Source organism: Dryobates pubescens, chromosome 36, assembly GCF_014839835.1.
Source record: "Dryobates pubescens isolate bDryPub1 chromosome 36, bDryPub1.pri, whole genome shotgun sequence".
Lineage (NCBI taxonomy): Eukaryota > Metazoa > Chordata > Aves > Piciformes > Picidae > Dryobates > Dryobates pubescens.
Genome location: NC_071647.1, coordinates 3,791,413 through 3,808,740, shown reverse-complemented (window position 1 = coordinate 3,808,740; position 17,328 = coordinate 3,791,413). Strand labels below are relative to the sequence as shown.

Here is a 17,328-nt window from a genome sequence, read left to right as displayed (position 1 = left end):
GCCTGGACATGTAGACAAGGTGAGTTGGGAACAGGATCTTTCATTAGAACTGCAAAAGTCGTCGTTAAAGCAAAAGTCAAATTCATTGCCAGACTCTACTGAAGAAGTAACCAAGCAGGCAGAGTCAGTGCACAAGGAAGATGTTCCCTCCTCCAGAACACTGTGATGTACACCCAAAATCATGCAAAATGCAAGACCTAGAGTTCGAATATGCGAGAGGCAGGTGCTTGGGACCATCTTTGGAGGGGAGTGGCGGTGGAGAGGGCCTGCTGCGGGGCGCTGGTGGGGTGAGGCTGTCTCCTGGCAGCTCGCTAGACGGGACGTGCTGTGCTGCAGCCGCAGGCGGTCCGCAGAAAGCCAGCGGGAGCTAGAGCGCGGCCGACGGGGCGGGCCCCCGGAGCCGTCCGTCACCCTGATTGGCAACACGCTGGGGCGGAGCCCGAGCTGACCCCGCCCGGTGGCTGTGGAGGGGGCGGAGCCAGCCCGCCAGAGGAACGGGCCCCCGTGATTGGCAGCCGGCGCAGCGGCGGGCGGGGCGGGCGTCGCGGCTGGTCGCACGCCCATTGGCGAGCAGCGCCGTCGGGTGGGTGGCTCGACGGCGCGGATTGGCGGGCGACGGCGGGTCGGCCCCTGTGATTGGCAGGCGGCGGCAGCGGCGGGTGCGCGGTGGCCACCGAGCGGTTTGTTTTGCTCGCGGCCCGGGCGCCCTGTGGCGGCGGCGGCGGGGAGCGACCGGGACTGCCCGTTCCCCCCTCCCACCCCCGCCGCCGCGCCGGGACCCGGAGGGCGGCCGCCGGAAGGAGGCGGCGGCGGCGCGGGCCTGGGAATGTGGCGGCGGCTGTGAGCCCTCCCCCTCGGCCCAGCCGCCATGGAGCCGCGGCGGTGACAGCCCCGTACCTCAGCGCGCCGCCGCCCGCCGGGCGCGGGCCCGCCGCCCGCCAAGATGGGTGAGAGCCGCGGCCGGAGACAGACGGGTCGGGGGTGTTTCGCTGGCCTCGGTGGGGTCCGGAGCCACCTCACGGGCCTGCGGTGGAGGGGGGCGGGCCGCAGCGGGGGCTCTCCGCAGCACCGGGGAGGGGGTAGGGGGGAGCAGCGGTCTATGGGCCGCCCGCGGCGCGCCGGGCCTTCCGCGGGACTGTGTTGAGAGCAGCAGCCTGAGTGAGCTAAGCTGCTAACGAGGGCTTCGGGGCTGAGCAGCGGGGGTCGGCCCGCGTCCTCGGTGTGCGGCCTCCGGGGGTCGGGGCTGGCCGGGTCCTGCAGCCCGAGCTGGCTTCGCTGCTCCGGGAGCGGACGCATCGGTCAAGCAGTGGGGCCGTCGGCAAGCGCAGAAGCCGCTGGCCGTGGGCAAAACGGGAATTGAATCGAGGGGTTGTCTTCAAATCCCTAAAGAAGGGTTTAGCACCAGCGAGCTCCGGCTGCGGGCAGCGCTGCCGGCCCAGCCGCACACGCACCCGGCCTCGGGCTTGACTAAAATTGGCCAAAGGGAGTAGCCGAGGATCAGCAAGGTCAGGTCTGGGAGCCGAGGGAGCTTTTGCCGCTTCTAAGAACCAGTTGCCTGTGTTTGAGATGGGAATTTCAGTGCTTAAACTTAATGAGGGAAATTTTTACTGTGGTATTAACAGCAGCTTGGGAGTCTATCAAAACAGCTTTCTCTCTCTCAAGTTTCTATTGAATTCTCATTTGCTGTATTTAGAAACACATAAAAAAAAAAAAACCACAAGGGAAGGAGTTCAAGGAACTCTCTTTTCCAACGGTAAAAAGTTGCTGTCAGGAGTTGCCATCACTGAATCTGAATGATTAATTCTTTTGGAGTGTATGACCTGTGCAAAGAAGTGCTTATGGAAAGGGTTTTTTTGGTATTACCTGGTTAATTTTTCAGTTTTGAAGAGAGGTCTCCTCTACTAGAACAAAAAAAAAATGAATTGCTGCAAACCAGGGCTTAGCAGTATTTGCATATTGGCAAGGTAATTACTCCAGCTGTCCTAAGTGCAGGGTTGCATGGCTTTGTGGGCTGCCACTTAAAGGCTTCTTCTCTACAGCTGAGTTTAGTTTTGTAAGATGACCTCGTTGTTTAGCCTGTATGTGTGGTTAGTTCTTGTAGTTATATCTTAAATCCATAAAGAAAATGCTGCTCAAAGCAAAAGTCCAACAGCTTCTTTTCCATTTTGTGCTGCTTTGCTTTTGTAAATACAACAAATAGACACAGGTCCATCTGTAGAGCTCTGTCTTACAAAGAGGTGTAGTTCAGAAGGAAGAAGTTGGATTTCCACACACATGGAAAAGTGTTGTCCAGTGGCAGCTGAATGCCTGTTTCTAAGCACGTGAGGGCAACATCAGAGAGGCTGGAGCACCTCTCTTATGAGGACAGGCTGAGAGAATTGGATGTGTTCAGCCTGGAGAAGAGAAGGCTCCAGGGGGACCTTAGAGCAGCTTTCCAGTACTTGAAGGGGGCTACAGGAAGGCTGGGGGGGGAGCCTGTTTGGAAAGGTTTGTAGTGATAAGATGAGGGTCAATGGTTTGAAACAAGGGCAGGGGAGATTTAGGTTGGACATCAGGAGGAAGCTCTTCACAATGAGAATGGTAAAATACTGGAACAGGTTGCCTAGGGATGTAGTTGAGGCATCATCCCTGAAGACAGTCAGAGTCAAACTTGATGGGGCCCTGAGCGGCCTGATCTAGTTGGAGATGTCCCTGCTGACTGCAGGGGAGTTGGGACAAAGATGACCTTTGAGGGTCCCTTCCAGCTCAATGCAATCTTTGATTCTGTGAATATGAAGTTCAGTTCCATGGACCACTCCATGTTGTACACTCATGCTGGAGTAAGCACAGTCTAGCTACAAGTAGATCACTCCTGATATGAAAGATCTTGCTTAAATTCTTTAGGGAGTTGTGAGTAAATGATCTGAAGGGTAAGAGACACCAGACTGTGTCACACTCTGCTTTTCTTCCCCCTTGTTCTTCATAAACGAGTCTGAAAGATCCATGGGGTGGTGATCAGCAGGAGCTTGGTGTCGCAGGTTGTCTTCACCCCTTCGGTGCAGCTGAAGCTCACTGAGGGTGATTCTATGGCCCTTTGCAGAAGGGGCTGTGAATGAGGGTTATTTCCCTTCAGGGATCTCCTTGGCAGCATTTAAAATGCAGATAATGAGGATCATAGACTCGTTTAGGTTGGGAAGGACCTTAAAGATCAGGTCCAAGCCTTAATTAGCTCGCTTCTGAGACCCAGAAAACATGTCGCTGTCTGGGAAAGGGAGGGAAGAGGGGTGTCTGGTTGTGGCAGGCCCAGCTGAAACGCGGTGCAGGCCCAGCTGCAGTCGAGTCTTTCCCTCGATCTGCTCTTTTTTCCTGCCTGTGTCACTTCCTTCCCTTGGCTCACACGCACCCGTGGCCCAGCTCGGAGCTCCCGGCTTCACCGGCCGTGACACCCCTGGTGCGCAGAGGGGGAGGGGAGCAGGGCTGAGCCTGCAGGTTAAGACCGGCTTAAATCCCAACCTCTTCTTTAGTTTGTGGGAGAGATGAGGTCCCCCATATAGCTAACCACGTGGATCAGGTTCCTAGAGGAGCTCTGATATTTTTTCCTTTGAAGTTTCCAAACCAGGTCACTTGCTACAAACCGAGCAGCGCAGCGTTTTGTTCCCGCCGAGGCTGTCACAGAACACCCAGTCTTCAGCTGACAGTGTGATGATGACTCAAAATTGAACTTCTTCCAAACCTTCCCCCCTCCCAGCTTTAACATACCCTCCATTTCTCCACCTGGGCTGTGAGATTTCCCCATTGCCCTGGATCTGCTGATCACTTGCACGCTCAGCTTTGCAGAGACAGTGGCAGACAACAAACACGCTCTTGTTCATTCACTCTTTTTTTTTCTTCCCCCACCCCCTTCTCTCAAACAAATGTGGCATCACTTCTTCTCTTGCCATGCTGCATGAAAGAGCATCCTGGTTTATAGGGGTTTACAGACTTCCTGTTTTTACCAACATGCAGATGCTTCGACTCTGTACTTCATGATTTCTTCTTTGTTGTTGTTGTCGTGGTCGTTCAAAACCATTTCCATTTCTGCCACGGCGAATCGCTGACTCGCTCAGACCTGTGCAGCAACCCACATCTTAGTTGACATAAATGCTTTCTGCAGTGGAATGGCTCTCTCTGTGAGTAGCAGTTGCCTTTTATCGATGTTATAAAAATCCTGGAGTGTAGTTTTTCAAACATGAAAAGCATTTCCTGGACAACATCTTTCCCGCACAAAGCAGAACTGTGTTTCCCAGACCTACTGGAGACCGAGCGAAACAGGGTCCCTCAGTGCTCTTCAAAAATGGCTTCGTTGGCATTTGGAAGAACTTCTGCATTGTGTGATTGATGTGATGCTGCTGCATGTGCTTCTTGGAAGGCAACCTATGGAAATCCTCTGTTTGGATGGAAATAAAGAGGTAGTCATGCTCCTCAGCGTTAAAGCCATCACAATGCTATCCTGACTGGAAGCATGTCTTTTCCCTACACAAGCTCAGATCGGTGTTTGATGCTTAGTTTATGTTTTAAGAAGATAGATGTGGTGCTGAGGAGCAGGGTTTAGCACCAGACTTGGAGGTAGATAAGGGTTGGACTCGATCTAAAAAGATCTTTTCCAACACAAGTCCTAAAAGTGCTTTTTGAACGCAAATCCTGTGAGGAAGGGCTGAGGGAACTGGGGTGGGTTAGTCTTCAGAAGAGGAGGCTGAAGAGAGACCTCCTTGCCCTCTACAACCACCTCAAAGGAGGTTGGAACCAGGTGGTGGTCTCTTCTCGTATGCATCAAATGACAGGACAAGGGGAAACAGTCTCAAGTTGTGCCAGGGGAGGCTCAGCTTGGGTATTAGGAAAAATTTCCCAGAAAGGATTCTCAGCCTCAAATAGGTCTTTGAAAGACTCATGGATGTGGTGCTGAGGGACGTGGTTTAGTAGTAGTGGCTTAGCAGCATTGGTGGAATTGTGAGCTCTAGGTAAGTGGTTGGGCTGGATGATCTCAAAGGTCTCTTCCAGCCTCAAGGGTTCTATGGTTCAACCAAAACTCAAAGACAATTACTCCATTGTTTCCCACCTCACCAACACAGGGATGGATTAGCTCAGTGTAAGACTTGAAAACTATATAGAATCCCAGAACCCTTTAGGTTGGAAAAGACCTTTAATATCCTTGAGTCCAACCATTAACCCAGCACTGCCAGGGCACTGCTAAACCATGGCCCTCAGCAATAATCTTGTAAGATTCAACTTCATCTGAAGTTGTTCCATCAGCCTTTGCTGCTGAGTTAACTGCTCCTTTCTGCTTGGATGCGACCAAGGTTTCAGAGTTAGCTCTTGTCTAAGGGGAAACAGCTGACAGGGAGTGGGATACAGACCCTGAACTGGCATTTAGGTGCTTGCTGGATGCTGCCTTCAGGACTTTAATGTCTTGGCATGTTGTAAATTCACAACTTGCCTTAGCTAATAAAGAAGTTCACACTGGAGCTGAGCTACAGTCTTTATTAAGAGCTTAAATAATTGGTTAATTAGGTGGCTGTCCTCTCTGCCTGCTTCCTCACACACACGAGGCTGTAAACAGCTGATGTGTACGCAGCCTGGGCTACACCAGTAGCCAGCAGCTGCATTGTAACCAGTGATGCTTCATTTCGAGGGATGTGCCAAGCTGTAATTTGCAAGTTGGTACTTGTAGATGTGTTCTGTGATTGACTTGATCCCTTAGTTCTAAACTGCTTTCATAGCTGTTTTGCTTCTTGCCCAGAGGAACTCTGCCAAGACAAGCTCTTCTTCATCCTCCTGGTAGCTGGCCAAACCCAAACTGCACTGTAGTGGAAAACTTGTCTCCTAGCTCTTCACGGCTTGTTTTGGGTGGTAGAGACTCCAGGGAGGTGCCAATCCATAATTTGTAATATTTTGTTGTGCAAAGGTAGAGCCTTTGTCTGCCAGGTGACTCAAAGGCTGTGCTTCATATCAAAGAGGATTGCAGAATAAAAGTAAATTGGAGACGCTCCAGTAAGTTGAAAGGTTAAACTCAGTTCAAATGTGAAGTTGGAAACCATTTCAAAAAGCAGGAAAGAAAGGAGGGGGGGAAAAAAAGAAGTTGTGCTGTTAGCTACCTGGAACTTGAACTTCATTCACAACTGGGCTTTGACATTTCTCCTCCCACAAGGGGTTACTCAGTGCTGAGATAGCTCCTCGAGATTATTGCCTTTGGCTGATGTGCTCTGCAAGAAAGCAACCTTTTGCTTTGGTGGTGTTACTTATACCCCTTGCTTCTTCTGCATGCAGCTGGAATTTGAAGTGCTCCTCTCCCTTCTCCACTGCCACAATGTAGTTATTGTCTCATTTGGCTTGTCTTGGACAGCAGAGATTTGGTGAAGTTTGATTTGGGGTTTTTAAAGTAACTTTATTTTCTCTGCTCTGCTCCTCCCCCCCTTCTTTTCTCTTTTAAGAGCCTTACCCTTAATTAACACCTTCTGCAAGTCCTCTGGGAGATTTCTTTCCGCTCCCCTCTCTCATCTGGCCTAGGCTTGGTGCTGCTCTTTTCCTGGTACCACATAGTGAAGCCCACAGTGGAAGAACCTCTGCTCTAGTGTTCAATTCTCTCAGTTTAGTGCTTTACCTTTTGGGTATTGGTTGTATCACAGGTGCTGTTAGTGTGACCTTTATCCTGTCTGGGACTTGCTTAGATAGTAGAATCATAGAATCATTTTGGTGGGAAAAGACCTTCAAGGTCATTGAGTCTCTTCTCTCTACCAGGGCTGGTGCTAAACCATGTCCCTCAGCACCACATTCCTGCAGCTTTGAAACGCCTCCAGGGATTTGGGATTCCTCCCTGGAATCCTCCCTCCAACCACCTCCCTGGGGAACCTGCTCCAGTGTTGCAGAACCCTTTCAGGAACAACTTTCTTCTGATGTCCAACCTTAACCTCCCAGGCCGTTTCCTCTTGTCCTATCGCTTGTTACTAGGGAGCAGAAACCAACCCCCACCTTGCTCCAGCCTGCTATTAGGAAGTTCTGGAGAGAAGGTCTCTCCTCAGCCTCCTCTTCTCCAGGCTGATCAATCCTCCCTCCCTCAGCCCTGTTCCCCCCTTACAAGCAGTATAGTTCTGCCCCTTTTTGCTTCTCAATTTTGGTAGCCTTCGCTCCCCGCATGTGTTCGAAGCTGTTTGTGTCCCACATCTGCCATCTTTCAGCACTGCAAAACCCTAGTTTGTTATTCAGACAGTGATTAATTATGGGCCCAGCCTTCTGCATAAAACATCAGCTTCATTGAGAGATGCTGACGAACAAATGCCTAACATGGAGCTGAAGAAACAAATAGTCCCAACGAGTCCACTTGACAGAGAGGGACAGATGCAAGGCCGTCCCTCCCTGAATGTGCAGCAAATGTTCCCAGGACACCACTTCCAAATGGAAGCCATTACCCATCCAAACCAGCTTTCATGAGTCAGAAACAAATGCTGGGTTCTAAAAATCAGCTTTGAGTTATTTACAGATCAGCCTCAAAAATGCTTACTTCAATTTGAGCATGTCATAGCATCAGAGAATTGGTTCAGTTGGAAAAGACCTCTCAGATCAAGTCCACATGTCAGCCTAACACCACCATGGCCATTAAACCATGTCCCCAAGTGCCATGGCCACACATTTCATTGACATCTCCATGGACGGTGACTCCACCACCTCCCTGGGCAGCCTGTTCCAGTCCCTGACCACTCTTGCAGCAAAGATTTCCAACCTGAACCTCCCCTGGCACAGTGTCAAACTGGTATGTGTAAGGACTTTGGGAAGACAGGAGGATTCCACGTGTCAAGCACTGCACACCTGACACTGTCTCACAAGCAGGGATGTGATAACCTTTTCATCTGGTTCACATCACATCCAAAAGTTCGAGTTGTCAGAAACAAAAACCTCTGTCCAAAGTGGTGGTCATGTCCAAAGTGACTCTTTTGGAAGATTCTTGTTCTGGGCATGCCCAGAGCTGATCTAATCTCTCATTCCAATTTCATAAATTCCTAGAATGGTTTGGGTTGGAAGGGACCTTAAAGATCATCCAGTTCCAACTCCCACTGCCATGGGCAGGGACACCTTCCACTAGACCAGGCTGCACAAGGTCCCATCAAACCTGGCTTTGGACACTTAATCATAGAATGCCTTGAATTGGAAGGGACCTTAAAGATCATGTAGTTCCAAACCTCCTGCCATGGGCAGGGACACCTCCCACTAGAGCAGGTTGCTTCATCCAGCCTTGTCTTAAACTCTTCCAGGGGTGAGGTTTCCACTTCCAGGCTTGGAGCCTCCACAACTTCTCTGGGCAAGCTGTTCTAGGGTCTCACCACACTCATACCTAAATGATGCCTCAATATCAGGAAGGAAATCCAGCTTGACATGTTGCTTGCCAAGGCAACAGCACTTTATTCCCTAAAAGCTCTTGAGTCTTGATTTGTGAGACAGCAGCCCAGCAATGCAGAGGGCACAAGCGTGCCAATAGCAGATCCTCTGAGTGCCAGCATCTGATGCTGCTCTGTTACACTGGTGGCACAGTGCCTGGGAGCACAGTGACCAGCACAGCCCCAGTTTGAACTAAACCTCACAAGTCAGCTGTGTCTCCCTTTTGCAGTATCAAGGAGTTGAGGGCTGTCATTCTTGCACAGCAAGGGATTGCTTTCAGAAGCTTTTAGACACCTTAGTTCATGTTAACATCCATCACAGCCCAGCTACTTTTAATTCCTCTTTTGGCCTTTGTTTTTCTCCAGGTTTCATATAAAGTTCTTTTGAGCATCACATCACTTCTCTCCTCAAAACTAACGAGCAAAGGAAGAGCACTTTTAAATTGGTCATGTCAGGAATCTTAACTTCAGAAAGTACTTTTCAGTCAGTAGTAAGGAATAGTCAGAAATAAGAACTGGTTTGGTGTGTAGGGAGGCATTTTCCTGCATCTGCAAGAAGCCTTGAATTGAACCTTCTGCATTATACTCTGCAGACAAAAGCTGAGCAATGTCAACCTGCTCCTTAGGTCTTGAAGTCTCATAACATGGTTTGGCCTTTGTTCCATCAGCTTGGTTTGGGGGCAGTGAGGAATGTGTTGGGGAAATAACTGCAAGTTGGGTTTGAATTCAGAGACAGTCTGAGGTAACTCTTTTGTTCAGCTTTTCACTTGCCTTTCTCCTGGCTGTGATTTGTTCCATTAGCAAGCAAAGAGTCAGAGTGAACAGGATATAAGAGGGGAAAGAACAGATTCTGACAGGGTTTTCCTTGGCAGAAACACATCAGTTTTCCCTTTCTAAGTGACCTGTGATGATGATCCAGCAAACCTGTCCTTGTTGTACTGTTGTTTGTGAACAGAAATAGGGGCTGGGGATATTTATTCTGAGCCTTTTACTATGGCATTGTCCAAGTGACTTAAAGTTCTCCCCTCTGTTTACTGCCTCACGAGGGCAGGCTGGGTGTGGGCTTTTTGTCCCTAAAAGAAATCACAGTGTATTTGCAGAGATCTTAAAAAGGAGCCAGCAGAAAGCAAGTGCAGAAGTCTTAGGCTTGGTACTCACCCAGGCATCTTACTACTAAAATTCTTCTCCATCCCAGATGAACAAGAGGCCTTGAAATCCATCATGAAGGACCTGGCAGCCCTCCAGATGAGCCGGCGTCACAGACTGCCTGGATATGATACCATGAAGAATAAAGACAGCCCTCACTCCAACAAACAGGTAAGAGCCCATTGCATGGGGATTTCAAACTGTGCCCTGGGGACAGAGTTGGGTGGCAGAGGGTTCTGGCTTGTGCTTCCAAGAGGCAAGGCCTTGCAGGTGGGTTAGCTCATTGGAGAAGCGAAGGTTCCAGGGAGACCTTAGAGCAGCCTTCCAGTGCCTGAAGCTACAGGAGAGCCAGGGAGGGACTTTTTACAAGGGCTTGGAGTGACAGGACAAGGGGAAATGGCTTTGAGCTGCAAGAGAGGAGATTTAGACTGGAGATCAGGGAGAAATTTTTTAGAGTGACACCCTGGAACAGGTTGCCCAGGGAGGCTGTGGACTGTGGAGGTGTTCAAGGCCAGGTTGGAAGGGCCCTTAGCAACCTGGTCTAGTGGGAGGTGTCCCTGCCCATGGTGGGGTGGTTGGAACTAACTGATCTTTAAGGTCCCTTCCAACCCAGACCATTCTGTGACTCTGTCATTGTGCTCAGGCTGTGTTTCCAGCATGGGAGCTCTCTTATTTACCTCTCTTAATGATCTGAGGAAGGTGCAGGTTTAATCATTTGCAACATCTTAGTATTCTGCCTTCCTCCCACACACATTTGGAAGGGGGTTTGGTCCCTGTGGATTAGCTACAAGGTTTTCCCAGGTGGTTTTCTGGCTTCACAATCCTGTTGCCTTGTTTCTTTTTAATGACTTTTATTTCTTTCTTAATTTTTTTCTTTTAAAGAAAAGACACAATGCCAGCAGTCCTCCCCTCTTGGGCAGCCCTGCAATAACAAACCAGTGTGCCTCTGCAGTGGAAGAAAAAAAAATCCCGGTAAGAAAAGTGTCTTTTACTGAATAGTAACAGTTGTTAACGAGCAGCATGTTTCACATTGTGTGCAGTGACCTACATACAACCCATTTAGGCAGGTATGGGAGGTCAGGAAAGCTTTGCTTTACTGACTCTGTCATAATGTAGCAGCGTGAGGCACTTTGCCTTGTGGTAGAAGTAATACAATCCTATCATAGAATGGCTCAGGTTGGAAGGGACCTCAAAGGTCATCTCCTCCAACCTCCCAGCCATGGGCAGGACACCTCTCCATTAGACTTGGCTCCTCTAGGCCTCATCCAACCTGGCCTGAAACACCCACAGGAAGGAAGCATCCACAACCTCCCTGGGCAGCCTCTATGAGGGGTTTGGAACACAAGCCCTATGAGGAGAGGCTGAGGGAGCTGGGGTTGCTTAGCCTGGAGAGGAGGAGACTCAGGGGAGACCTTATTGCTCTCTGCAACTACCTGAAGGGAGGTTGTAGACAGGCGGAGGTTGGTCTCTTCTCGCAGGCAGCCAGCACCAGAGCAAGAGGACAGAGTCTCAAGCTGTGCCAGGGGAAGTTTAGGCTGGATGTTAGGAAGAAGTTCTATACAGAGAGAGAGAGATTGTCCATTGGAATTGGCTGCCTGTGGAGGTGGTGGAGTCACCATCATTGGAGGTGTTCAGGAGGAGACTTGATGGGGTGCTTGGTGCCATGGGTTAGTTGTTTAGGTGGTGTTGGATTGGTTGATGGGTTGGACACGATGATCTTGAAGGTCTCTTCCAACCTGGTCTGATCTGGTCTGGTGTGGTCTGGTCTGGTCTAGTCTAGTCTATTCTATTCTATTCTACTCTACCAGAGTCCACCTACCCTTGTACTGAAGAACTTCTTCCTCAGATCCAGTCTAACCCTGCTCTTCCTCAGCTTCAAACCATTCCCCTTGTCCTATCTCTACAGACACCCTGATGAAGAGTCCCTCTCCAATAAATAGCAGGATCAATACTTCAGAACATCTCTAGGCTCCTTTCACATTGCTAGAGACTTTTTTGGGGGTAGAGAAAACTATTGCACTGGCTTTCTAGCAGAAAAAAAGGGCAGAACAGAGTTGCTGTGTGAGTGTGTGCTGCACATCATGTCAGTGAAATGAGTCAATGGGAAAGCAACCATTCCAGTCAAGAATTCTTTGTCCATTACTGACTTAAAAATGAAGTTGAGTTACTTGCAGTTAGACAAATGGTAAGAGGGTAAGTTGCCTGTGTCAGTAAAATAACTGGTTCCAGTTATAGCCTTATTACAGGCTTAAGCTTTTTGGAGCAGGCTTTAAAGTTCATGTCTGCCTCTTCCTTATGCTTTGTCTGCTCATAATCTACTTGTTCAGCTGGGATCTGGGATTTCCTCGAGTGTGCTGGACAAATCCATGGATGGAGTAGTACAAAATCCTTTCCAAATCACTTTGAAACATAAATTCAGAGATGTCTCAACTCCAGATCTGTAATCATTATTTATGGGATTGCATCACAGAACTGGAAGGCTGCGGTACTGAACTTGGATTTGAGTTGTTGCTCATCTCTTAGGACAGTTCCTGTGAGTTGCTTTCAGAAGTGGGTTATGTGGGTGATAGGTCTGCTGCTTTCAAAGGCAAAAAAAAAATCACTGAGTGTTTAACTGCTCCAGGTTCTCTCTGACATTTGAACACTAAGATCACTTGCAACACTTGGAACACCTCTCCTTAGATCTTTGAAAAATAGACCCTGAGGGCCAGTGTTGGATCCTTTTGAAAAGTCATTGGGAGGTGCCAGATCTCCCCCTCCCCTTCCCTTTGTTACAAATCACAGGTTTGAAAGCATGCAGTGGAGTTGAGAAAGATGTTCAGGTTTGCTTAGCTACAGGCGAGTTTGAGAGAGGTTCAGAGTCCTGAGGATCTTTGTGCTGACTAATTTTAACACTTGCCTGTTTCATGCCCTACAACACATCTTGAGGTCAGAAACTGAATCAGAAAAAGTGATGTAACTTCATCTAAAAACTCCCATTTATTTTATAAAAATCATAGAATGGCTCAAGTTGGAAGGGACCTCGGAGATCATCTTCTCCAACCTCCCTGCCATGGGCAGGGACACCTCTCAACTAGACTCAGCTGCTCACGGCCTCATCCAGCCTGGCCTTGAACATCCCCAGAGAGGAGGCATCCACAACCTCCCTGGGCAGCCTATTCCAGAGTCTCACCACCCTCATAGTGGAGAACTTCCTCCTAAGATCAAATCTAAACTCAGCTTAAAACCCCCCTCCTTTGTCCTGTCTGCAGACTCTTTTATGAGAAGTCCCTCTGCAGCCTTCCTGCAGGATCCCTTCAGGTATTGAAAAGCAGCTCTAAGGTGCCCCCAGAGTCTTCTCTTCTCCAGGCTGAACACCCCCAGCTCCCTCAGCCTGTCCTCATAGCAGAGGTGCTCCAGCCCAGAGCCTTCCTTCCCAGCAGGTATCATTTCTCCATCCATTTTGTCTAAGAAACAGCAGCTTCACCACCAGTTGGCTGGTGGACATCATTGATAGCTTACTGTTCCTACACTGGTGGTTGCATTTTTCCTTCATTGTTCAATTGACAAATTCTCTGGAATGTGCTTCCCTTTGCTGTCAGTCTGGAGTAAGGTCTTTCTCTCCTCACATCTGAGAAAACAGCTTTGGTAAAGTTAGGTGTAAATTTCCCCCCCCTTCCCTGCAGATGGTGGTTGCTGTGATTGGGAAGCTCATTTGTCATGATCAGTGCTGTACCTCCTGTACTGCTGCAGGAATCCTGTGTGCTCACAGGGATTGCCTGGGTCCCTTTGAACTGCATTCTTGACCACTCAGCCTGCCAGATACTTCCTCTAGCTAAAGAGCATTTCCTGGCCACATTTTTTTGAAGTTCCTAGATGTATGATTGCCTATTGTCTGAGGCTTTCACAGATGGCTTAATCTATTCCAATCACAGAAATTGTGCAGCAGAAATGATGGAGTCTTATCAGAGCAGATTTTTCCCTTTTATTTTTATCTTTCTAACCTAAATTGGGATTTGAACTTTGATCTCCAGAGTTGAAAGTTCAGCACTGTTGGCTCTTCCAGGCCACATGGTGCCTTTGGAGTGCCCTGGTTGTGTGGGCAGTGCTTTCAACCTTCTGCCAGGTACAGGTCACAGAATGTTAGGGGTTGGGAGAGACCTCAAAAACTCACCCAGTCCAAAACCCCCTGCCAGAGCAGGATTGCCCAGGGCAGGTCACACAGCAACACATCCAAGCAGGTTTTGATTGTCTCCAGAGAAGGAGACTCCACAATCTCTCTGGACAGCCTGCTCCAGGGCTCTATCACTCTCACAGTGAAAAATATTCTCCTATTCCTTTGGAACCTCCTCTTCTTGCCCCCATTGCCCCTTGTCCTGTCATTGGATATTCCTGAGCAGAGCCTGGCTCCATCCTCCTGACACTGCCCTGCACATCTTTATCAACATGAATGAGATCACCTCTCAGGCTTCTCTGCTCCAAGCTCAAGAGCCCCAGCTCCTTCAGCCTGTCCTCAGAAGGGAGATGTTCCACTGCCTTCAGTATCTTTGTGGCTCTGTGCTGGACTCTTTCAGGCACTTCCCTGAGGGGCCCAGAACTGGCCACAATATTCCAGATGCAGCCTTACCAAGGCAGAGTAGCAGAGAAGGAGAACCTGATGATGACCCTTTGCCTTTAAATGATGATACCTGGTTAACTTGTCTTTAACTTCATAGTTTTGACTTTCAGGGGCTGCATGCTTGCAAAAGCAGAGATTTAGTCTGTGCCTTGACAGTGAAGAGTGTTGCTTTTTTCTTGCTACAGAAGAAAATGTGCTTGCTTTGAGAATGCCCAAAGAAAATCAGCTTCAGTTCAGGTGCATGGAGAGCTGGACTCAATTTCAGGTTTTGGCCATGCTAGAGAGATTAATTTTCCTTAGAAAACATTTCAGTGTCTTCTGTTCAAGTGACAATCACAGCATCATAGAATTGTTTTAATTGGAAAACACCTCCAAGATCATCAGGTCCAACTGTTGACCCAGCAATACCATGGCCATTAAACCATGTCCCCAAGTGCCATGGCCACAGGTTTCTTGAACACCTCCAGGGCTGGTGACTAAATCACCTCCCTGGGCAGCCTGTTCCAATGCCTAACCACTCCTGCAGCAAAGAACTTGTTCCTAATATCCAACCTCAACTTCCCCTGGCACAATTTCAGGCCATTTCCTCATGTTCTATCACCTGATACTAGAGAGAAGAGACCAACCCCCACCTCACTCTAGCCTCTTTTCAGGGAACTGTAGAGAGCAATGAGGTCTCCCCTCAGCTTCCTCTTCCCCAGACTAAACAACCACAGTTCCCTCAGGTTCTCCTTACCAGCCCTGTTCTCCAGACTCTTCCCCAGCTTCACTGCCCTTCTCTGGACCTGCTCCAGTAACTCACACTAAATACCAAAAATCACAGCATAGTTTTTACTCCTTTCTTCCTTTTCCTCCTTTAGCAGTTTCTTCATCCCTCACAGCGCTGTGTTCACCTCTCAGCCTCTTGCTTTCCATACCTTCCCTCAGTGTCCGTGGAGAAAGTTCTCAGACTCCTCATGCCTTTTGAGGCAGTTACAAATGGACCTGCCTTGTGTTTGGGCCTTAAAGTGCTGCTGAGATCCATTTGGGTGCTGCTCTGTGTGCCAGGGTTTGGTTGTGAGCTCACCTTTTGTCCTTTCCTTCTGCAGAACGACGTAAGGATAAAGTTTGAGCACAACGGGGAGCGACGGTAAGTCTGCCTTCACCACTTGGTTTCTGTGCTTGGTGCAATCATTTTCTCATCAGCAATCCAGGCTAAATAGTTTCTTGGCTTTATTTTCCTTGTTCCTTAACTTAAAATAAAATACCCCACACAGTGAAGGGCAATAGCAAACAGGTCATCCCCAGCTTGGTTATTTTTAGGTGTCAGTGAGTCATGCCACACTTGCCTTTGATTTATTCTCATAATACCCATTTTAAGTGAGCTGCAGTAATACTAACAAAGCTTGCCAGCCTGGAATAAATTCACCCTGATAGTGATAATTCATATGTGGTCCCTGGGGTGTTGTGTTTTTTTTGCTTTGTTTAACTGAAACTGATCAAATTAGTGTCATTCTTTTGTAGTTTCTCATTTCCTGATGACCTGTCACTGTCCTGCTGTGACTGAACAACAGCTACAGCAAGGGGAGATATTTCACTGGTGTAAAAGCAAACTTGTTATTTCCTCTGATACTTGGGTTTGGGATACTTTCTTTTACCAAAAAAAAAACCACCCAACAACAACCCAAAATTAATTGAATTATCATTTTCAGTGTTTGCAGATTGTTTTTAATAGATAAAATTGCCTGGACATGTCAAAGTAGGTCTCCAAAAGCCCCTTATTTGCCATCTATTTGGGAGGACCTCTTGGTATTCTTAGGGCTGTTCAGTGGCTGTGTAAACAGAGAGAAAAGTTTCAGCTTCATTTTCAGCCTCTTTGAAGCTGTTCTTGAGAATAGAATGCACGTTGGAAAAGACCTCAGAGATCATCAAGTCCAACCTCTCACCCACCACCATCTGATCAACTAAACCATGGCACCAAGCACCCCATCCAGGCTCTTCCTAAACACCTCCAGTGATGGGGACTCTACCACCTCCCTGGGCAGCACATTCCAATGGCCAGTCTCTCTTTCTATGAAGAACTTCTTCCTGAGGTCTCAACTGAGGAGAAAAAGGAATCTTGATATTAAGATTCCAGGGTTTTTTAAAAGGAGTTGGATTGTAAGCATGAATTTATAGGCTGCTTCTCACAAACATCCTGTGGGAATCCTTTGATTTCTCCCATCCCAGACAACTCTTTCAACATAGAATCATAGAATGGTTGGAAGGGACCATAGAGATCATCTGCTCCAACCTCCTTGCCATGGGCAGGAATGCCTCTCAACTAGCCCAGGTTGCTCAAGGCCTCATCCAGCCTGGCCTTGAACACCTCCAGGGAGGAAGCATCCACAGCCACTCTGGGCAAAGTATTCCAGAGTCTCACCACCCTTGTACTGAAGAACTTCTTCCTAAGATCCACTCTAACCCTACTCTCCCTCAGCTTCAAACCATTCCCCCTTGTCCTGTTTCTGGACACCCTCAGGAAAAGTCTCTCTCCAGTCTTCTTGTAGGATCCCTTCAGTTATTGGAAGGCAGATCTAAGTGTCCCCCAGAATCTTCTCTTCTCCAGGCTGAACTACCCCACCTCCCTCAGCCTATCCTCACAGCAGAGGTGCTTCAGCCCTTGGATCATCTTTGTGGTCTCCTCTGGACTCTCTCCAGCAGCTGTGTGTCCTTATGCTGGGGACACCAGAACTGGAGGCAGTATTGGAGGTGGAGTCAAACTGAGGGATTTTTGTTAAAACAGAGCAGCAGAGGAATCCTTTGTTGATAAAGCAGGCAGCAGAGAGTAATTTTTGAGGTCATCCTCAAAAACCAAGCTGCTTTCACTCATCAAAGCCCTACATGGTGAGTCCTGTCACTAAAAAATACCCCACTTTGGGGGCTTAGGGAGACATTTTAGAAGTAATCACAGGTGGGATCTGCTGCTGCCTTTGTCAGCCAGATCTTCTCAGCACTCTACTGTGCCAGTGGCATTGTGTGGAGCACAAGAGAGGTGCTCGGCAGCGGGTCACGTTTTCTTGTGATCCCACGTTCAGACAAGGTGACTTAGAGGCAAAATCTTGTCACCACAGCCCTATCATCATGCATGTCTTCTGCCTGAGTGCATTTAAGATGGCACATTGCTCAGGGGAGAAGAAAAGGGTGTGTTTTTTGGTGTTTGGTTTTTTTTTGCTGGAGTAA

At 48.6% G+C, this 17,328-nt stretch overlaps 1 protein-coding gene across 3 annotated transcripts in view; it reads left to right on the top strand.

Moving 5' to 3' along the window:
• The first annotated feature begins 659 nt into the window (after positions 1-659).
• The window catches only part of MAP3K3 (mitogen-activated protein kinase kinase kinase 3), a 48,361-nt gene continuing 31,692 nt past the window's right edge, over positions 660-17,328 (top strand). For all 3 annotated transcript variants that reach the window (XR_008463032.1, XR_008463031.1, XM_054176640.1), the window contains exons 1-4: positions 660-947; positions 9,580-9,701; positions 10,413-10,502; positions 15,216-15,256. Coding sequence is in view for 1 of the 3 variants with exons in the window: in XM_054176640.1 (XP_054032615.1) it covers positions 944-947; positions 9,580-9,701; positions 10,413-10,502; positions 15,216-15,256 (257 nt within the window). In the remaining 2 variants the exon portion in view is untranslated. The remainder of the gene's footprint in view (positions 948-9,579; positions 9,702-10,412; positions 10,503-15,215; positions 15,257-17,328) is intronic.